General features: G+C 34.5%; 1 protein-coding gene across 2 annotated transcripts in view; it reads left to right on the top strand.

The window, feature by feature from the left end:
* The window catches only part of LOC111044090 (blastoderm-specific protein 25D), a 60,788-nt gene extending 41,636 nt beyond the window's left edge, over nucleotides 1-19,152 (top strand). The window contains exons 19-22 of one of the 2 annotated variants that reach the window (XM_039428090.1): nucleotides 3,779-3,970; nucleotides 5,628-5,745; nucleotides 7,014-7,114; nucleotides 18,448-19,152. In XM_039428090.1, coding sequence (XP_039284024.1) covers nucleotides 3,779-3,970; nucleotides 5,628-5,745; nucleotides 7,014-7,114; nucleotides 18,448-18,585 — 549 coding nt within the window. In that variant the 3' untranslated portion in view covers nucleotides 18,586-19,152. The remainder of the gene's footprint in view (nucleotides 1-3,778; nucleotides 3,971-5,627; nucleotides 5,746-7,013; nucleotides 7,115-18,447) is intronic. The other variant, XM_039428091.1, reaches the window with a different exon arrangement.
* Nucleotides 19,153-23,744: the final 4,592 nt, after the last annotated feature.

The following is a 23,744-nucleotide window of genomic DNA, read 5'->3' as shown; positions in this document are numbered from 1 at the left end:
GATCCAGGACTAATCCAATCCTTGAGGGGTTTCAGTCTATGCGTCAAGTTAGTCACTTTTGTTGAGTTTTTTAATATGGAATTTTAGTTTACATATAAAATGCTGCATTAGTTCCTCAATATTTAGACTGCTATAAACATTCTCCCAATCTTCATCACGCAAATACCTATAATTAAATATTATAATATTTTAACAACTACACACCTCCAAGAGCGAATATCTCGGGAACTGTTGGGAATATCACAAAATTCCACTGAACAAAAAGTGTAGAGAATTTATCAAACTTTTTTTTATTTATTTTTTTTATTTATTTATTAAAAACACACATAACAAGACAAAACAAAATTACAAAGAATTTGAAACAAATAAAACACAATAAAATGTTACAAATATAAAAAACCATGGGCTTTGTGGTTGGGTGTGTTGGAGAAGAGAAAAAAAAGAGAGGAAGATACCTAGCCAACTATGGTTTCCCATGTAATAGGCAGGCAAAGAAGAGAAGAGAAGTAATGAGGGAAAAAGGTAAGGGAGAAATGGGGGGAAGGAAGAAAACAGAGGAATAGGTACTCAAAATAAAGGTAAGCGAGTCCACTGAAAAATGAAAAAACAATGCTGGAGCAGAAATCTCGAGTCATATATCTAAATGAAAGAAGAAATTACTGTATGTCCAGTTTTTTATATCCAGTTTAATTTTTCCGCTGATCTTATTGTCCATGAGAAAGTGATTTCTCATGTTAGTTATATGATAGTTAGTTATATCGGTTGAATGTTCACAATATATGAGTGTGGAAGCAAAACGCTGAAAAATGCAACTTTTAAACCACCCTCATCCCCTTAGCACATGAGTTGGGAATGGGGACTTGTGATATGTTCTCCTCCCAACTAGTCTCAACAAAGATGCAAAGTCAGAAAATTTGTTTAAAACATTCCCTCCAAATTCCTTTGTCAGTTAGTCTATTGTTGCAAAAATTGAGATTTCACACTAAACACTAAAGCTGCTGCAAAAGGTGTAGGGAAATTCGTAAAAGTGTGAAATTATACATCAAATTGAAGAGAATTTAATGCTCTATAAGCTGATAATCAATATGGATTTTTCCCATCAATTTTTTAAGAAGCTATAAGAGCAAAAATAGAAAAAATTTGTGGCAAAAGTGTTTTTTCAAAAATGTCACACCTTCAAGGGCGGATATCTCGAAAACTAGAGGAGATATAAAAAAAATTGTGAGATGAATATTGTAGGAAATTATGTAAGCTTTAATTTGTTATATAACAGTCAAGACCTTAGGATACATAGTTTTTGAGTTTTATGCGAGAAACCAAAAAATGACACCTTTAAACCACTCCCACCCCCTTAGCACAGGGGGTAGTGGTGGGGACTTTTGGTATGTTCACCTCCTTACTACCCTCAACAGAACTGCGGGGTCAAAAATCTGGTGTGGCGCACTCACACAACTTTTCTTGCCGTTATGAAAATGTATCACCTGACGCTAGTGTTCCCGCGCATCTCAAGTCTACTATTCAAAGATCCAAGCCAGCTGGTGACAGGACAATAAGGCTGGAGACACACGAAGTTTGCTATCTCTTCATAGTGAATGATTTAATACAATCAACAGTAGTTGCCAATAGTTTGTAATTGAAATAACATTTTCTCGAATTTCGAGCTTATTTTCAATTTTAGGTGAAAATTTTACTGAACATTAATTGAAGAAATTTTCATGCTCAATCTTTTCCAATTGGTATTTTTTGTTCAAATTGTATCTGAAGCCTGATAATTGGGAATCTAAAATCATACTTTGCATAGATGGGGCGGACTTCCTGAAATTTTTACAGATATGAGACTTGTGGCAGTTGATAGAGCTTATCATAGACTATTTTAAGTATAAATTTGATCAAAATCGTTGGAGCCGTTTTCGAGAAAATCGCGAAAAACCCTGTTTTTGACAACATTTTCGCCATTTTTGCCGTCATCTTGAATAGCATTCGATCTAAATTGTTCGTGTCGGATCCTTATAGTGTAAGGACCTTAAGTTCCAAATTTCAAGTTATTCCGTTAATTGGGAGATGAGATATCGTGTACACACACACACACACACACACACACACACACACACACACACACACACACACACACACACACACACACACACAGACCAACACCCAAAAACCACTTTTTGGACTCAGGGGACCTTGAAACGTATAGAAATTTAGAAAATGGGGTACCTTAATTTTTTTCGGAAAGCAATACTTTCTTTACCTATGGTAATAGGGCAAGGAAAGTAAAAATTGTCTTCTCAACTTTTCCCTCTCTAACCTTTCCTTGACTGGATTATTGGCACACTTTTCATTGTGTAATTTATCACTACTTAGTATTACCAGCTGGGTTTATGGGACAGATGTTAGTTAGGTCTTATTCGTATGTGATTCTTTTCACGAGTGAGTCCTGTCTTTTCCTAACTAGCACTTTCCCATTTTTGAACCACGTATAAGTTATCACGTACACCCTGAGTACCTCCAGAGGTAGGTGATTGATACCCAGGTGTTGCTCCTGGACGACTTAGCTCAGTCGTAATGTGGGCGGGGAAAGGAGGCAAGTTGAAGTTCCTCTTATTTCTTCTCTGAACCTTAGCTGGCGTGGACAGCTCCTCCTGGTGCTTCTGACGGCGTGAAGATCGCTCTCTACTCTGATGACACCACTTCGAGGTAATTTTGTATTGGCCCTACGGCCTTGGTTCCGCTCCAGTATAGTAGAAAGAGGAAGGATAGACGGGAGGGACGGCAGCCAACGGGCCGCTGTGCCCTGGGAGGATGGACGGAAAGGGACGGCAGCCAACGGGCCGCTGTACAAGGAGGATGATGGTTGGGAGCGGAATGTCATGGTCTAGGGCTCTTCTGGCGTTTAAATACTCTCCCAAAGTAGAGGGGATGGAGATCAGCCGCCGCCAGAGGCAGTAAGATTCCTCTCGATGCGCGGAAGATGGTGCGCCATCGGTACCCTCTTTATCTCCGCGTTAAGCCAGCTTTGCTGATAGCCGAGCGTCTTTCAATAATATTATTAATTATTTTCTCGTCACAATTTTACTTTGTGACAAAGTCAAGGCCCATAATTCTCTAAATACTTAGGCCCATTATTCCCCAATCAATATTCTTCGACCTGATTTGATTTCCTTTAACTCAAAATATTATGTTTCCATGCTGAACCACTGGCGTTCTCGCGTTCTTCGCCTTGTTGAAGTACTCCAGCCTGAAAGGCTAGGGTTTTCATTGAAAGCCATGGTCCTACCGCCGGTAGTGTGTGAAGTCTCATTAAAGAGTAGGTATTACCATGGAGAAAAGATAGCATAAGATATTTTATGTTCTAAATTTCAAGCCGATTACTGTCGTTTACTGTCTATTATTACTGTTTTGGCCGGGTGAGAGTGTAAGAACAGCACAGAATAAGAGTATACTGGCGTCAAATAGCTGCACAAAAAAGAAATACAAGTACTATCAACTTGAGTTAACATTGAAATTCAAAACATGACCGCCCATGGTGATTCAGTAGATGCTGATATCATGATACCATGGTATCAATAGTAACCCAATAGATACCATGGGATATCTTCTTATGCTATCTTTTCTCTATGGCATTACCAAGAACGCGGGACTCAAAACACCTGGCTGATCTCTGTGTGCGGGTAAGCTTAACTTTAATGGTTTGTTCTCTCGTTTGTTAAAATTGAAAATGGATGATTGAAGGCTATATTGTAATGGATATTTACAATTTGTATTATTTTTTCAGAAGAGCAAACTTGCTGCAGGGGAAGTGAGGGCCGAATGTTCTTGCAATTGCCACAGAGAGTTACCACGCGAGGTGCAAAAAATGCGAGAAGCCAAAGTCAAATTGCAGTCCGAGTACAAAGTGTTGTCCCATAGAAAGGAGCAGTTACTGCGAAGCATATCTGCTCTTCAGCATAGTTACCCTCCAGCAGTGGTGAGTTCTCGATCCAAGTGAATGTTTACAATCAAATATAAATCAAATTATAGCAATTGACGAGCTTGGATTATAAAAACCGTATTATTCTTGTTAGTTAATAATACGTTATTAGTTAATATTATTCTTATTAGTTAAGTATTTAGTTAAAATACTATAATCCGTAAGGAGTATAGTTTTATCAAAAAAAGTATCGTAATGCCCATTTAGATCATATGCAAATTAATCAAAAGCAATCTATTTCAAGTTTTCTGAGGAGAAATCTGATTCGGTTGAAAACCATATCAAGTTGTTGTACATATTAATTCTGCTTCGATTTGGTCCTAACCATCTATTCAGTTTCATAACTGAGGCCTTGTCTGATGTTAGTCATCTTCGTTAGTTTATTTGATGACTGATACCCATCGGACTTCCCATACCCACAGACTTTCCAACCCATCGGACTTCCATACCCACAGACTTCCCAACCCATCGGACTTCCCATACCCACAGACTTCCCAACCCATCGGACTTCCCATACCCACAGACTTCTCAACCCATCGGACTTCTCATACCCACAGACTTCTCAACCCATCGGACTTCCCATACCCACAGACTTCCCAACCCATCGAACTTCCCATACCCACAGACTTCCCAACCCATCGAACTTCCCATACTCACAGACTTCCCAACCCATCGGACTTCCCATATCTACAGACTTCCCAACTCATCGGACTTCCCATACCCACAGACTTCTCATCCCATCGGACTTCCCATACCCACAGACTTCCCAACCCATCGGACTTCCCATACCCACAGACTTCCCAACCCATCGGACTTCCCGATGTGAGTTGAACAGAGTCAAAATACAATTCAACTCTACCACTTCTCTAGTAAACTTTTTATTCGTTGTAACTTACTTGTTCACTTTGCTTACACTTCAATAATCAAATGAATTCAGTAATCTACTGTGATTCTGTTTGAATTAGGAATTCAAGGAGTCCTCTCCGCTTACATCTTATGGTAGGTTGGTTTTAGTCAGGATTGCAAGGTTTATCAAACATTTATTACTTCAACATTTACCTTTTTACACCATTAGAACATGTCTTACCATTTTAAATTAAATTTTCTTCAAATCCGCCAAAAAACAGTGCACAAAATACTTGGATTTTGATGAAGAAAAAAATAATAGTTTGTTGCCTTAAACAGAATTTAAAATTCTCATCTATAACAACTTTCTTACAAAATGGCACAGCTGGCAAAAGAATACTTGTTCGCCAATAGTAAGTTGAGCAGTCTCTGCAGCTGCACTGGGACAATAGTAGCTTCTACTAGCTGTTGAGGGAACGCGGAATTGGAAATGCCTCAATGTCTGGAATTCAAATGTGCACAAGACATTTCCAAATCCGCGGTCTCGTAGCAGCTAGTAGAAACTACTATTGTTCCTGCGTGCTTCCAGGCTAATATATATTATTTCAGTGAGCCGCATATAACATTATAAAATGTTATAAATGGATAGTTATGTTCTCAAAAGAATTGCAGGAGTTCATTATTCACTAAGGAGTTAAATGAGTGAAATCTTGTTGTGAAATCCGAATGTGTCCAAAGTAAATGCTATAAGTTTAAATTGTTATTCTTTCTCCGAGTTTCATGCCGATCTTTTTCATTATGATTTCAGTGCGAAAGAGAGATGATGCAAAATGTCGTGGCTCAATTACATTACCAAGAAATGCGATGTCGCCATCTGCAGTCTGCTTTGAAACACCAGCAACGTCAGACTGAAAAAATACTGCAAGGTGATTCATCGATTTTTTAGTTATTGTAGATGTGCAGATCTATTTTAATGGTTATCTTTCCAATAATTTCCGGGTATTTTCATAATATTCACATTGTGGAATTTTTAAAACTGAATTCTGTAACCCAATATGCATCAATTAGTTCTTTTTTAGTCGTGTATTTAGCATGTTATCCAACCACAGTACTATGAAAATGAGTGACATTTATTCGATTTGAATTTATAACAAAATTAAGTGGAGTTCCATATAACAAAAGGTTTCAATTTACAACCTTTTTTATTTTGAAAATAATAGTTGTAAATTTTAATTGAATCACTTATATTTTTGTGAAAAGTAGAAACGAGATAAAGACCAAGGCCATAACTTATATTCTTTCTCATTTTCCAAAGTAGTCAGTTGTATAAATGGATTTGGATTAAACTGGATTCCCACAGTGAAAATATTCTTTGATGAGTTCAAGTGGGACGATTCCCACCCATACGACGCAGTGATATTAGCACTTCAGTACCAACAAACCGAGTCAAGTCCTCGACGATATTTGTGTGAGATCACGGACGAATTTACAGAGAAGTGAGGTTAGATTTTCTGTTTCCTTCATTTTAGGTAAACCGGTTGTGTGTTGTAGGTTGTGAGTTGACTGAAAAGGATTGGAATTTTATTATTATATTTTAAATTGAATTTTATTATTCTAAATAATAATAGTCTATTAATAATCAGTTTTATTCCCATATCAAGCAAGTTTACAAGATTAAAACCGTCAATTTTTCCTAATCTCTAACATTTTTTAAATAACGGCTCAGCACTGGAAAGCAGTGGAAGCTGGAAGCACTTTAGAGTGTGACTTGGAATCACTGTCAGACAATGTTCAGTAGAGCATGTTTCAGTAACTGCTACTGTCACGTGGGAATCCGCGTTCAATAGTCATTATCAATTATTTTGTTTAAAAAGTGGAATCAGTTTCCGAAGACTTCTATAGATAATTTCAAATTAGATACTATAGAATTGAAATTAATCAGGTTGAACAAAATTAATTGCGAAGCAGTTTAAATACATTTTTACTGATTTCTAAATAAACTAATAATATGCAACCAGGTTTGCTATCTTATTGAATCCAAATATAGTATGAAATTTAGGAATAAGTTACATATAATATAGCAGAAAACATTCTCTATTAGAGGGAAATACTTTCTTGAATTTTTCGTGGGACCCGATAATATTATTCTTTTAAAATAAGATAGTTTATCAAATTCTATATTTTTTGTTTTCAGCTTCTTGGGAACAGCATAAAAATGACTTGGTCAGTGTTCAAGCTACTCTGCGCATGACTCAAGAGAAACTGCACCAACAAACTAAAGCAACCAAAGAACAAGTGAGTACAGGAACAAGTGAGAACAATGAGTAAACAATCAATGTGACGAACAAATCAATTCATAACACAATTAACAGCCTAAAAAATATGAACTCTAAACAACTGGGGATTCTTTTTTTGAATGAAAGGTTGAACGATAGAACTTTACTAATCATGGTCTGCATCTAAATCGATCTGGCAAATTAATATTATGTAATAGATTGACAGAGTTGATTGAAAGCCGTTGCAATCCTCTGACCAAAAAACCGCTAAAAAGACAAATCAATTTTTTTAGTGAATTGGCTCAAATACGGGAAGGGAACTAGTTAAAGACGCTTTGAACAGAGTAGCTAAAGGGATAGGGAAGTTTTAAGAGTTTATCATCAGAATATTCAGTACCTTCGCAACAAAATTGACAGACAAGAAGTATTTCTTAAACAAGAGGATCCTGACATTGTTATATTTACAGAGCATGGCTTGAAAATAGATTAAATCAATCAAGTAAGGATTCCAGGTTATTCATTGAAATCATTATTTTGTAGAACAGCTCATAGAAGTGGTGGTAACCACGTATATTCACTAGCAATGCTAAACCCATCAATACTTATGAGCTGGAGCTTTTTGGAGATTTTCAGTTGAAATGGATTTAGAAGTAACTGGATTGAAGTTGAAAATTGATAATAGATATGAAGCAGCTGCGTTTGGTATCTATAGGTCACCAAATGGAGACTGGCACAATTTTTGTGAGCTGTTCAATTCACTTTTAGAAATTACAACCACTCGTTTCACAGAATTTATTGTAGTAGGAGATTTCAATACCGATTTTGACAGACAGGATAAAATGACAGGTATTACTATTATTTTTTTTTTTTTAAGATTACGTCCTAAAGACTCCAGTCATGGAGTATAAGACAAGTCATGTTATTACATAATAATTCTAACACTAAGTAGTTCAACCTAGTTTAGGTTTGAAAGGAATTCTTGTACACTATATACACTATAAAAAGCTCTATCAACTAAATATTTTTTAATTTGTTTTTTGAAAATCTTCAAATCATCATTACTTTTCAAGATTTGAGGTAGCTTGTTATAAAATTTCCTACCAATATAATCTGGTTTTTGTTCAAATAACCTACTATTGTGACCCATTATATGATAATCTGCTCTGTTTCGCGTATTATACTCATGAACATCTGAATTCTGGATCACACCACTCGTTTTCACATGCATTACAACTTCATATACATACAAAGATGGCACAGTTAATAGACCAAGCTTTTTAAATAAAGGCCTACAAGAGTCTAACCTATTCACTTTCTCTATACATCTGAGTGCCTTCTTTTGAATCTTAAACACCCTGTCCATATTTTGTTGAGATGAATTACCCCATACTAAAATAGCATACCTAATATGAGATAGTATAAGTCCATGGTAAGCAGTTAACAGTAGTTTTTTATCATTCAGCCTAGCAAGCTGCCGCAGGACAAATACCCCAGATGATATCTTATTACATCCTCTCAATGTAAGGATGCCATGTTAATTTCCTGTCCAATAAAATTCCCAAGAATGCTACTTTCTCTTCTTGGTCTAATTCATTTTCCTCTACAAACACATTTATTTCTCTATCCTCTACTGAATTATATTTACTTTTGAATTGTAGGAATTGACATTTCTTACTATTTATTGTTAATTGCCTTTGCTTCAAGAATTGGACAATTGACTGTACTCCAGTAAAAGCATTTATTTCTAGACTATCTAATAAATAATTGTTAAAGATAAGCGATGTGTCATCAGCAAACAACAGAGCTCTGTGATCTTTTAACTCTTTTGGTAATTGGTTCACATACAACAGAAACAGTAAGGGACCCAGAATTGAGCCTTGAGGTACTCCAGCCTGGACCTCCAGTTTTTGAGATTTAATTTTTACTATTTCATTCCCATCCACCTTGGTAAGCTCAACACACTGGTTTCTACCTATGAGATATGATTCAAACCATTTTAGTTCTATACCATTCACACCTACAGTTTTTAGTATTTCCAATAATATTCTATGGTTCACACAATCAAAAGCTTTGGATAAATCAAGAAATATTGCGGCTGCCTTCTCACCTGAATCTATTATATCTATTAGTCTTTCAACAAGGGATACTATTGCAGTCTTAGTAGATTTCCCTTTCTGGAACCCATGCTGTTCATCACATATGAAATTAATTTCTTCCAGGTGCATCAATAGCCTATTTAAAACTACTCTTTCAAAAATTTTACTTATTACATTTAGAATACTAATGGGTCTATAATTTTCAACTCTTTCAGAATCACCGCTCTTGAAAATTGGCAAAATTTTTCCTTGTTTCAGATCATCAGGGAAAATACCCTGCTCTAGTGAAGTATTAAGGAGATGCAATAAAGGGTCCAGTAATTCATTTTCACATTCTTTTAAAATTTTGCTTGAGACCCCATCCAATCCTACTGTTTTTTGTTATTCAAATTTTTTATTATTCTTGACAACTCATCTCTTGATAATGGATGAAATTTAAATACCTTTTCAATTGGCTCAGCATTTAATGTAGTTGTATTATAAGTATTAGTGTTCAGTGACTTTTGGAGATTATATGCAACTTGTTGATAATACTTATTGAAAAAGTTACAAATGTCTATACTATCATCCATATAATTTCCATGTTCATCGATTATCCTAGGGACATTAGTAACTGTATCTTTTTGAGCTGCTCTCCTATTTCTATTAATTACCTCCCAAACAGCAGAGTTAAAATTGGTACTAGTTGTTAATATTTCAGCTGTTTTCTTACACTTAGCTTTCCTCACTTCTTTTGCATAGTTTTTCTTTAGACATTTGTATTTGACTTCACTCGGAACATCCCTCACTAATTTAAATTCCTCATAAGCTTCCCTAACAATATTTCTTTGAGTAAGAATATCTTCAGTTATCCATTCATCTACTTTGTTTAATTTACTTTTTACTTTGACTTTTTTTATTGGACAGCATACACTAATGTGAAATCTTAGAGTATCAATGAATTGCTTATATTTGTAATTTAGGTTACAACTGTTATAAACACTACTCCAATTTTCTTGAAGCAGTTCCTGCTTCAAACAATTTATATTTCCTAGCTCATATTGCTGAATTTCTTTCACAAAAGTTTTTTTTCTGCTTGGATTCTGGCCCTGCAACTTAACATCTAAAATTTGATAGTTATGATCTGATAGATCTGAGCTACCTAACCTGACATTACAACCTTCTATATTTGTGAGGATATTATCAATAATTGTCTGTGAAGTTCGAGTTACTCTTGTATATTTGTGGACCTTAATTTCTAAATTATTCATATTAATAATATCTCTAATATCCTCTGTCATTTTATCCTGCCTGGCAAAATCGGTATTGAAATCTCCTACTACTATAACATTTGTGAAACGAGCGGTTGTAATTTCCAAAAGTGTATGGAGCAGCTCACAAAATTTTTGCCAGTCTCCATTTGGTGACCTATAGATACCTAACACTGCTACCTCAAATCGATCATCAATTTTTAACCTTAGTCCCGTCACCTCTAAATCCATCTCAACAGAAAATCTCTTAACAAAATCCAGTTCATAAGTTTGGGTATGTTTAGCATTGCTAGTGAATATACATACACCACCACTTCTATGAGCTATTCTACAAAATTCTGATCTCAGTGAATAGCCTGGAATCCTAACTTGATTTATTTCCTTTATTTTTAAGCCATGCTCTGTGAAAATAACAATGTCAGGATCCTCCTGTTTAAGAAATACTTCTAATCTGTCAATTTTGTTGCGAAGATACTGAATATTTTGATGATAAATACTAAAAACCTTACCATCTTGTGCTACTCTATCTCTAGCATTTGTAGCTATTTCCCTTTCCCTGTTTTGAGCCAATTTACTAAAAAATCGTTATTTGTTTTTTTGACTGTTTTTAAACCAGAGGATTGCAAACGGCTTTCAATCAGCTCTGCCAATCTATTACAAAAGATTACTTTGCCAGATCGATTTAGATGCAACCCATGATTAGTGAAGTTATGTCTTTTCAGCCTTTCATTTAGAAAACAAATCCCCAGTTGTTTAGAATTCTTATTTTTTAGGCTGTTGATTGTATTATGGATTGATTTGTTTGTCGAATTGATTGCTTCATTTAATTCTGGCCTATCAAACCTATTAGGAATAGTACTTATTATTAAGTTTGTTTTTTTGCTGAGTGGCACAATTTCCTTGATTTTTTCTGTTACTTGAGGAAGATGATTCAAGTTAGGTTCATTTATATTATTTGAGCCACCCAGTACAATTAGATAGTCATTTTCATCAAAGTCTTTAGTTTGTTCCCTAGCTGACTCTACAACTGCATTAATTGATGCACTTGGCTTGAAAAAACATTGGACATCAAATTTATTTTTCAATCTTTTATCAAGGAGATCACTGCAATCACGTCCATGAGTGGACGTCAGTAGCAGAACTCTCCCTTTCCTATCTTTATTTCCCTCAGCTATATTTTTTGTTGCTGTCTTCAAAACCTCACTGTACGTTTTATTTCGACCATTTTCAGAGCATTTCCCATCATTTAGGTTAGATTCTATTTTTTTGCATTTGGACGGAGGTTCTATCATACATTTAGTATTATCAAATTTAGATTTTAGTTTCTTTATTTCCTCCGACATTAGACTACATTGATTTTTTAGATTTAGTATTTCTTTTTTATGGTCTTCATCTTGTAATTTTATAATCAGTTCCAAAGATTTAATTTCTTCTACCATCCCTAACCTTTCTTCCTCAGACGTTTTTAGAGTTACTTCTAATTGGTTTTTTAAATTAGTGTGGCTACTTTGTAGTTGAGCAACTTTTTCGGCTAAAGTAGTTTGAGGAACTGGGGTTTTTGGTTTTGGCGTTTTTGAATTTTGGTTTTGGGAACGCGTAAGTACTCCCGCTATGTGTACATTTCTATTAATAACCTTCGGTGTTCTACTTGAGCTCATCTTCCTATCTAAGAAATTATATTACTTGCAATAATAATAATTGATTTATAAATGATAGGATTTTAATTTGGTTATAATTTTAGTCAAGTAAACTATCTAAGTTTATTTTTAAATCTCGAAAACCTAACCTCAAAATAACCTCTAAACGATGTTTGGCTTATAAAATAGAATTAAGAATTAAAATCTAAAACAAAATGATAAAACGTGATCAAGAAACAATTAATAATGAAATTAATACAAAATTTGTACTTATCCGTGACTATTTTATAATATTTTATTTATGATATTAGAGGTATTATTAATATGATTAATTTAGAAATTAAGGTAATTTGAGTAACACGAACTTCACAGACAATAAATATTGATAATATCCTTGCAAATATAGAAGGTTGTAATTTTAGATTAGGTAGCTCAGATCTATCGGATCATAAATATCAAATTCTAGATGTAAAGTTGCAGGGAAAAAATTCAATTAAAATGAATAATAAATAAAATATAAATTTAGCAATGTGAACTAGGAAATTTTAATTGTTTGCAGCAGAAACTTCTTCAAGAAAACTGGAGTAGTGTTTATAACACTTGTAACGTAAATTACAAATATAAGCAATTAATTTATATTCTAACATTTCATATTAGTGACCCAGTTGAAAAGTTATTTAAGTTTCATCCAGTCCAAAAGATGAGTTGTCAAAAATAATCAACAATTAAATATATTTAATAATAAAAAAACAGTAGGATTGGATGGGGTCCCAAGTAAATTTAAAAAGAATGTAAAGTTGTATTAATGGACCCATTAATCCATCTCATTAATAATTCATTAGAACAGGTTATTTTCCCTGATGACCTGAAAGAAGTGAAGATTTTACAAATTTTTAAGAGTGGTGATTCTGAAAGTAGAAAAGTATAGGCCCATTAGCATTTTAAATGTAATTAGTAAAATTTTTGAGAGAGTAGTTTTAAAAAGGTTACTTTTGCACCTGCAAGAAATTAATTTTATATGTGATGAACAGCATGGGTTCCAGAAAGGAAAATCAACAAAAACTGCAATTGTATCCCTTGTTGAAAGACTAATAGATTTGGGTGATAAGGCTGCTGCAATCCGACACTTTTAAGATACTAGAAATCTATGAAATAATAAAGGAAATAATTGGCTTATGCACATACGGGTTAGGAAATTCACGAATGACGCATCATCAAGTCTCAACTACCGGACTGATTAACTTGAAATTTTGCATATTGACTCCTAATTTACCGAGGATGTGTTTATAGGCCTATTTGAACGAGCGTTAGCGAGTTCTCACTTTTGACTTACTGAATGCCAAAGTCTTTGTCCGTCTGTTTGTATGTTTTACAATAACTTTAAAGAGAATTGATCTACCATCTTCAAATTTCGAACACGTATTCTTCGAACTTTTTACAGGTCAAGTTCGTTGGACAACAAAATCCTTCGTTGACTCACTCCTTAGTCCTTTTCCAGAATATAATAATAACATTGACAGTGCATGCGAAAAAAATTGTTTTGATTTATCATTTAGTCAGCTGGAATTAATTGCATGCTAATTCTGTAATTTTTAATTACTTGAAAACGATGATGCTATTTGGGAGTTATCACACAGACTGTTTGACTGACAGACTTTATGCCCTGACACTTTATTTCAGCTGAATACACAACATAATATTTAATTTATAAGCTCTCGCTTTTGTTAACGTCTGTCTGCCTGTCTATTGTCTGTCTGTAACACTCGCGTAATTAATAATAGCCCACTACTTGTAATGTTGCCAAATTTGCTATGACTTTTTTTTGTTCAAATTGTTATATTTGTGAGTAGAAGCTACTATTAGGGCCGGTTTCCGAGCTCGTAATTCAGCTAAGTTCTAGACTTTAACTGGCTCTAAACTCTGGAGTCAGAAAATTATTGGCTTTCCGAGTCAGAGCGTAACGTAGTCGAGGACTTAAATAGACTCTAGAGTTTAGAGATCACGTTAGACCCTGGAGTTTATAATTTCGTTTCTGAGTGAAGGGCTTATAATTCCAGGACTTGAATTAGATTCTCGCCTCTTTCCGAGTCAAGGATTTATCAAAAATCGTTAAGTCCAGGACTTGCAACAGCGTGATTTTAAACCCTCGACTGGGGTAGGGTTTAAATCAAGTTCTAGACTTGACTGAGCAAACACAATTCAGTTATTGTTTTGGAGTAGATAAAAAGCCAAATAGATGTCATGGAATACCTACATGAGGATTAGTCCATCTAAATTCATAAATATAGTTAGCAAGTTTATTTTGGAATAAAATATATTAGAATTATGCGTAACAAACTAACCTCATTTTACGACTACTGTGACAACCTAAAAATGTTCAAGAAAAATAATACTAGGATTGCCTTGGAATTTATATTCCAATCTGAATGTTATTAATCAATTTCATATTCAACATATTAATAATAATAATGTAACAATAATTCCAAATTCACTGGTTAGGATCACTTATCAATAATAGCATAACGTAAAATGAAATGTTTATTCATTCATCTTTCAAAAGGTTAGGTTTTGCTTTGAATAGGCCTACAAAGAAATCGAAACGTATTTTCACAAAATAATTTGGAGAGCATGCTCATTTGAATTATCCCGCTGCAATCAGCTGTTTTCGTTCTGTTAAATGCCAACAATACAACAGAAAATATATGGAATTTCCCTCATGTTTACTGCGTTGAAGTCCAGGACTCAAATAATAAGTCGAGAACTTAATAGACTCCGGAGTTTAGAAGATAAAATCGTGACTCAGAAAGTCTATCTAGACCCGAGCGCTTATTTTAGTCCTGGACTCTGTAAGTCCAGAACTTATAGATGCCGAGCTCGGAAACCGGCCCTTAAAGGCCATTCCACACAGCACGTGGCGTGCGTGGCTGGACGCACGCCACGCCGGCCACGCTAGCCACATGCCAATTCACACCGCCACGACTGTTGCGATGCTATACCGGCCACGTTTCCCGTCAGTATGCAGGAAGATGTCAACTCCGACGGTCCCGTGGTGTGAATCTGGATTTTCTTGTGGCTTACCTTGGTTTTATGACTTCAACAGCAGCAGTAGTAATGATAATGAGCTGGTTTTATTGTATTCGGTGACAGCACGGGACCAGTGGGTCCGTACATCCAATCAATAAAAAAAGGAAGACCTATGGCGAATTCCATCATTTAATGCGCGACCTTGAGGCTGACAATGATAGTATACGTTCTATACGATAGTATACATCTAGTATACGTTCTACCTTTCTTTCTATAGTCAAATTCTTTCTATAGTCAAAGGTTCTACGCATGCTCGGACCAAAACGTGGCCGGACACGTTTGAAAAGATCGCTCAGAGAGCGAACGGTAGCCACGCGTAGCTAGTATAGCAAGCGTTGCCGCGTGGCCGTGGCTGCTATGTGAATTGCTTCATTTGATTAGCTGGGAAGCGATGTCTTGAAAAGTAGCTAGCGTGCGTCCAGCCACGCACACCACGTGCTGTGTGGAATGGCAACACATGATGAATATTTGATCTTCAAATGTTGAGATCATTGAAATGGTTTGAGATAATATCGATGTGCGGGTTTCGCCATTTATTTTCTTTTGAAACTCTGTATCGAAAACATGTACTACATTACCACGTGTTCTCACTGGATTCAAAATTACGCTGGATTCGAAATGAAGTTGGATCCATATGGCGGACAAAAGTTTTGAAGCGACAGAAAGTAGGTTCTTTTCCAATTGGAGTAGGATCGCCATGAAACCTACTGTCATATCATCATACTTTTAAATAGATATTTACCGTAGCTGTTTCCATGATAATTCTCACCAACTCTGTATAATTATTAGTTGCGGAATTCAATACAACAGCTCATGAGCGAGTTCTTCAACCTAGGGGGTCACTAGTTTAAATTCTTCAAGTTTTCAGAATGTCAAGTTTTTAATTAGACCCTTGCTGAGCACGGGTTACCTGCTAGAATCTAATGAAGTTATACACTTCAACCGTAGAGAATAAATATAGTAGGCTATAATTTATTATATCTTCTCTCTATGCTTCTTATTGAAACTTATTGAAATCACATGATACGTTTTTAGGCAATGAAAACTTGAGGTTAACGCCGTGAGTCATAATAACGCGTGCTCTGTGAAAACTTTTACAAATTGTCCACTGCAATTTTTTTTAAACATCTTTATTGCCCATAAAAACAAAATACAAAATAAAAACTTACAAAAGAAATATTCTAGATTATAATATTATGCTATTTTACAAATAAATCAAAATTACATGGCACCACCCAGCAAGGGCAAAACCCTGACCGCTGAGTGAGAGTATCAGCTTTTTAGACAATATAAAAATTTATTTACTAATAATCAAAGCTACAAAAAATCGAAGTTCAACAATTTACTAGTAATTATAATATTTGACTGATGTCGAAGAAAAATTTTTTTATCACCCACTTATTTATCTGTTCCATCCTCTGTCTACCCCTATTAGAAAGAGATTCTGACAATGCATTTGGCATGATATTTATTATTTTTGAGCTAAGATACCCCAATTGTCTTCGCACTATTGTCAAATCTGAATAGTTAATATTATAAATGTTATGAGATGTAACTCTCAGGTTATACATAGAAACGTTATTATTCACTGTAAATTCATCCTTCCTCATCCATGCATAGTAGAGAAGTTTCTTTATATAAATTTGACGTACTGTCATCACTTTAAATTCGGCAAATGTTTCACTACTAGAAAAAGCCCTTGGCTTATTTAGAATTGCTTTTATTATCATTTTTTGAAATGTAAAAATTTTATTCATGAAAACATCATACGCTCCTCCCCATACCACTAACCCATATTGCAGCACCGATTGAACATAGGCAAAGTAAAGGACCCTAAGTAATTTAATGTATAATATTTTACGGACTTTATAAAAGATAAAGGAAATAAATTTTAAGCGTTTACAAATATATTCTATATGAGGCTCCCACTTAAGGTTACAATCAACCATGATGCCCAGATACTTTATAGATTTTTCATTTTTTAGTTGAGGGCATGCACAATCCTTCCATTTCTCAAAATCACAATTTGTATGTATTTTTAAATTCATAGCATCATTTGGTTGACCAACTATTGTAGGAGAAAATATAATATAATTATTTAGTTTTTGATGTATTTATACTCAATGTATTAATATCAAGCCATTGTTTAACAATGGATATTACTCTTTCTGCTCTCGAGTACGTCTCTAACCATGAGCGGTCCTTAACTATTACAGCCGTATCGTCAGCAAAGGAAATTATTTTCGAACTATCAATATTTAGTTTAAAGATGTCGTTGATATAGAGTAAAAATAAAATCGGGGACAAGACGGTACCTTGTGGTAATCCAAAGTCGTTAAGTTTTGTAGTATTTGATTTGTAACTGTTGTTATCAGATATTAATTGTGTCCGATCACTTAAATAATTCTTGAATAATTCAAGGTGGAGTCCTCTAATCCCGTACCTCTCCAATTTTTTTAATAATTTATTGTGGGGTATGGTATCATAGGCTTTTGCCAGGTCAATCATTATAGCTAGGCATTTGTTGTTATTGGAAGACATGGCTTCAGAAACTTCATTTGTAAAGGTGGCCAGAGAGTATCCTCAGTATTTTTGTTATTTTGGAGCCATATTGATCCCTATGAATTATGTTGTGATTGTTTATAAAACCCATCAATCTAGTTTTGATTGCTTTCTCTATTATTTTTGCTAGATTACTGATTAAACTTATGGGTCTATAATTCTCCGGAAGATCAACGTTACCTGACTTAAAAAGCGGTTTAATTGTGGCTGTCTTGAAGCAAATCGGGAATTTACCAGCCTCAAAGCATTTATTAATGATGAAACATAAAGGTTCTGCAATCCAAGTAGATATTTTCTTTATTGTAATATTATTGATATGGTCTAGTCCGGGGCTTGCTGAATTCTTCAATTTTTTTATAATACATTTCATCTCATCACTCGTAACAGGATTCAGGGTAAAATGTTCGTTTATTAATGGGAAGTGGTCGTTGTATATTTCATCACAATCTACATTTATAGCCGGAATTTTACTAGCATATTCTCTACCTACAAATTCTCTACCTCTAGCTAGTCTACCTCTAATTAAGTTAGTACCTCCTTTCATAGTTATGATAGTTCTTAATCAATATAGGTGTTGGGTTTTCCCAGCTCTGGCAAATAACTTTTAGTTTAAGCGCTAATAGAGTTTCTTTCTAGCTGTAGCCTACTCCCTGCATTTAATTTGGTATATTATTTACATATTAACTTGTATATTCTTGAGTAATAATTATAATTTGTTCACAGATGGAGCGGCTGGCGAAATCTGATGTGCTGGTGAAAGATCTGTTTGTAGAGAACGGTCAGCTCTTAGTTACGATCCAGAACCTTGAAGAGCATTGCCGCTATCTAACTGACAAAGCTATGCTTACTAGCGCAGTATAGATTGTTATCTTATATTTTAACCAATTTATCGATCACTCAATGGTCAACTTTAGGCCTCAATAATGTTATTTTCGGGCCATAGACATGATAGTCGATTTTAAAACGTGTACGATCAACTTTGATATTCTAATCCAATCTAACTTGTATTTGTCTCACCAAAGGACTGATATTCGTTATTAACCACCAAATATTCACCTCTCACGTATTTTGTAAATCACTTTTCTTGTAACAAGTCTGAACAATTTAGGTGTGCAATAAGGAAATAAGTATAATTATTAATTAAGCTTGAATAAAACTAAATGATCCACTATTTTTGATGTAACATAAGTGATTAATTTTATCACTCACTGCATAAATCAATAAGTCACGTTTGGTGTTTAATTTATCTGTAAATATTTTGTTTTTTATCGAATAATTTGTTGTTGTTGTTTTTAGATTTACTTGTTATTAAGAATTATTTTTTCTACCATTGATTGCATGTTTCACAAGCTGTTCATTTATAATAGGAATGAGTATTGTTTGTTAACTTGCAGTGAATACCAAATAAATAAATGGTTATAAACAGAAGAATCTGGTTTATAAATTATCATTTATAGTAATAATTATTACTTTAGTATTAGGCCTATATCTCATCAAAAATCAACAAAGTATCTTTCGTTTAATTATTTTGAATGTTGGAAAGAAGCAGGCAATCTACGGGTAAGGCTCATTGGATACTGGATAGTCCCAGATTTTTTACACAGACAGGGGTGCCCACAGCATGTTTTGATGTCGCAAGTTGCGACATGAGGCTGAATTTTGGGGGGATTTTTGGAAAAAAAACTAGGGAAAATGGGGGGATTTTTCAATATACAGTTTTTAAGTACCTAAATGGATACCAAATTTTGAGAATTTTGGGGGGGGGGAATTTTTCGACATGGACCATTGGGGGATGGGCACCCCTGTACACAGGTGTCAATGTATTGACATTGTCCTCTTAAATCGTTTAAAAAACAATAAGATTATTAATGTTTAGACACAAAGAGAGCTAGAGTGAAGCTTCGGATCGGTGCCATATTTTAATTTATAATGGAGGAAATGCTGTAAGAATGTCATCATCCATCTTACGGTTTATGAATTGAGTTCTAAAGGTGAGTTTCCATTTCTAGACTTAAAATGTATGATCCCAGATTATCTTAAGACGAGGCTTATAATTATTTACTTCTGGAAGGAGTCTTTGATATTTTTAATATTCTTTCTGATAAATATTATCTTCAAACCCAGGGTACAGCCATGGGCACCAGGATGGCACCATCCTATGCAAACCTATTCATGAGCCTCCTTGAACAGGATTTCCTTTCCAAACAAACCCTATCCCCCCTGATATTGACGACATATTCCTCATATGGCCTCATGGACATGATACCCTCTCCCACTTCCTCAATCAAATCAACTCCAACTACTCTGTCTCCTTCACCTGGAATATTTCTGAATCCTCCATCAACTTCCTAGATGTCAACTCCAATACCTTATACACCAATACTTTCACCAAATCCACCCACACTCAACAGCTCCTACACTTTGAGAGTTGCCATCCCTACCACATCAAAAGATCCCTCCCACGTTCCCTCTCAATCCGAGGCCAAAAAATTTGCAGTTATCCTCACCATCTTGACCAGTACCTCAAAAAACTCCACCAATCCCTCCTGAAATGTAACTATCCTGAACGGTTGTTACAGAAACAAATCTCCAAAACTGACACTAATCCAACCACAAAAAAATCCCACAAACTCCAAAGCTCTGTACCACCTACTTCCCTGGAATTGAAAACCTCAAACCTGTCCTTATAAGTAAGCACTACAGAAAACAGCTGTAGTTTTCTGTAAAGTGCGTAGTTTTTAGCTCTAAAATTTCTAGTTTCATTCAAAATGAAGACTTTTTAAATAATTATTAAGTTACTGTTCTAGATTTTTTAATTTCAGACTCTAGTAGTATCTAGTTAGTATCTATTTGATTCAAAATTTGCTCGTTTATCTGAGTATTGAAGAGTGTAAATTTATCTTGAAAAGTGAAAGTGACATAACCAACATTTTGATTTGGACAGTATAGTACCTATAAATTGGAAATGGGACAGTTTTGGGCATGAGCCTGTTGTGCCTTTCCTCAGATTAAGTATTTGTACACAATGCGAATAAATAAATAAATATCTGTTCCATGTCGTCTCCTCCAATCCCTCTACCAAACACCTTTTCCAGCAACCACCCCCACCAACCATTTATAAGCAACCTCCCAACCTCGAGAAAATTTTCAGTAAAAACAAATCACTCACCTCTGATGAAATCCCAACTCCACCTGGTACCCTACCTTGCCAACGCCCCCGCTGTAAAACCTGTCCTATCACTGATTCTTCCATCTCCTTTACCAGTCCTATCACCAACTACACCCACCAAATCCATCAATCCAGTAATTGCATCTCCAAAAATTGCATCTACCTCCTTTCCTGCAACTTCTGTCCTCCCTTCTACACAGGTGAAACCACCACTGCCCTAAACCTCCGGATCAACAATCACAGGGCTTCCTTTAAAAATAATACTTCCCTACTCATGGCTCTGAGCACAAAAAGAACTTTGACCAATGCTTCAAAGTCAAAGTCTTTGCCACCCTCCCTCCCACAGCCCCCTCCATAGATGTCAAGACAAAAGAATTGGCTTTTATTTGGGTGCTTGGAGCTGCTTCCAGATCTGGTCTCAACAGACAGCAATAGTACCATAGCTATCAACTCTACACAAACTATTTAATTAAATTGAAATAAATTTCATCATATCATAATAAATTTCACAGCTATCAAATATATATTAAATGTTCATTAAAAATGAAAAATGAATTTCATTCAAGTTCAATTCTACAATTCCTTTCTCCAATTTTAGTCTAATTGTTTTTTGATTTCTAATTTTAAATCTCTTTTCTATCAATTCATAAGCTACACCTTTCCTTATTCATAACCCACTCAAATCTTAAATATCCCGTTTGTAACCGCCCCCCAAATACCCCATAATGTCCCCTGAAAATGTACCCTTTTTCTCTCCATCCGTCTGCACCTCGTAATCTGTGGTCTCTGCTGTTACAATTGAATTAATTGGAGGCAAGATTTATAAATTTTATTCGAGCAACAGCAAGTCGACAACTGAGCCACAATAAGTTGGAAAAATATATGCTGATTAAAGAAGCACATGATTTATTATTAATTGATGCTAATAAGCAAAGTAAAATCTTTAGTGAGCTATCTGTGATATTTTTCAATATACAGAGTGATTCATAATTATGGTAAAATAATTTACAATATTATTGACTACAATTATATTAGTCATATTCATTTTTATAATAAAATAAACAGTTTTCTTGATAAAATAATAATAATATATATATATATATATATATATATATATATATATATATATATATATATATATATATATATATATATATATATATATATAGGGTGATTCATAATTATGGTAAAATAATTCAATACGTGATAGTAGAGGTAAAAATAAGAAAAAAAGTTCCTACATATATCCATAAACGCTTCATTAGCAAGCTATACAGAGTGAAAGATTTCGCCTGGAATTCAGTTCCTCTGTTAAAATACACCAATGCTGAATTGTTTGGGGACTTTTTTTTGAAAAACTTATGCTGGATTCATATGGAAAAATTGAATAAAACTAGTCTGGGAGGTGTAGTGTGGGTAGTTTTTGAGAAAAAAGTTGAAAAATGCAAAAAATCCAAGCAGAAAAACACAGACTTCTACGTTTGATGCCCAGTAACTTTCTTCAATGACCAGTAAACAAAAAATTTTTCGCAATAAAAATTGTAAAGAATTTAATTCTGAAAAGATTTATGTAAGCTGTGTAAAACATGGATTTCAATAACAGCTATTCCAAAACAGCTGATTTACTTTGTTTTAAATAAGAAAATATTTAAAAGGAATTATCAGCTGAAAATTATTTTCAGAAATATTTTAGCTCACTGTTGAACAAAAAAACAAACTGTAAGTTAGGCCTAATACTGTAACCGCGCTGTGTTTTTGTTTAATCTATTAACCAGTTATTTATAACCACTTCACTTTGCTTTTGTGTTAAGTGTTAACTTTTTAAAAAATGGCAGGTAATTTCAGACATTATTCATACTCCGATTTAGCTGACATGCATTTAATGTATGGAATGGGACACTGCTTTAATAGTACTGAAGCAAGACGTTTGTATCAAGAGAACTTTCCTAACCGAGTATGTCCAAGTTCAAGGTTTTTTGCCACTATTCATCAACGTCTGTCTGAAAAAGGTTCTTTGATATCCAAAGAGCACATTTATGCAGGCAGACCCCGATCTACTATGACTGTTGAGTTAGAAGAACAAGTTCTTAATGAAATTTATGAACATCCAGAGAAGATCACAAGAGATGTCAGTGCAGTTTAATGTCAATCAATCTATTATTTGGAGGATACTAGAAGAGCAACAATTACATCCATACCACCTCCAGAAAGTTCATACTCTATTGCCACTAGACTGTATTCTCCATGCTGGTATTTGCCGATGGTTTTTAGTAAAACTTGTTTACCCAAACTTTCTAACAACCGTTTTATTTACCGACGAGGCACACTTTACAAGAACAGCTATCGTTAACGTCCACAACCAACATATTTGGGCAGCTGAGAATCCTCATGCCATCAATCCTAATCTTCCACAACATCAGTTTTCAGTAAACATTTGGGCAGTAATCACAGGAGATCATCTACTTCTGTTCGAGCTTCCTCCCAGGTTTAATGTCATTTAAATATGCTACTTTCATATAAAAAACTTTTCATAATAAAACCTATTTTATTTGCAATCAGCTACAACTTATGAGTTATTAGTTCTCTCCTCATAAAACAGCAAATTTTTGTGGTGTAATGTAGTAGGCTACATAAGAATACATTTTATTCAAGTTTTATTTAAATTCAGTTTACACCGCTTACATAATTCTTTTCAGAATTAAATTCTCTACAATTTTTATTGCGAAAAATTATCTGTTTACTGGTCATTAAAGAAAGTTATTGGGCATCAAACGTAGAAGTCTGTGTTTTTTTACTTAAATTTTTCGCATATTTCAACTTTTTCTTAAAAACTACTCACACTACAGCTTCC

This window comes from Nilaparvata lugens, chromosome 5 (genome assembly GCF_014356525.2).
Source record: "Nilaparvata lugens isolate BPH chromosome 5, ASM1435652v1, whole genome shotgun sequence".
Taxonomy (NCBI): Eukaryota; Metazoa; Arthropoda; class Insecta; order Hemiptera; family Delphacidae; genus Nilaparvata; species Nilaparvata lugens.
Note: the sequence above shows the minus strand (reverse complement) of the source record. Positions and strands in the feature narration are given on the sequence as shown.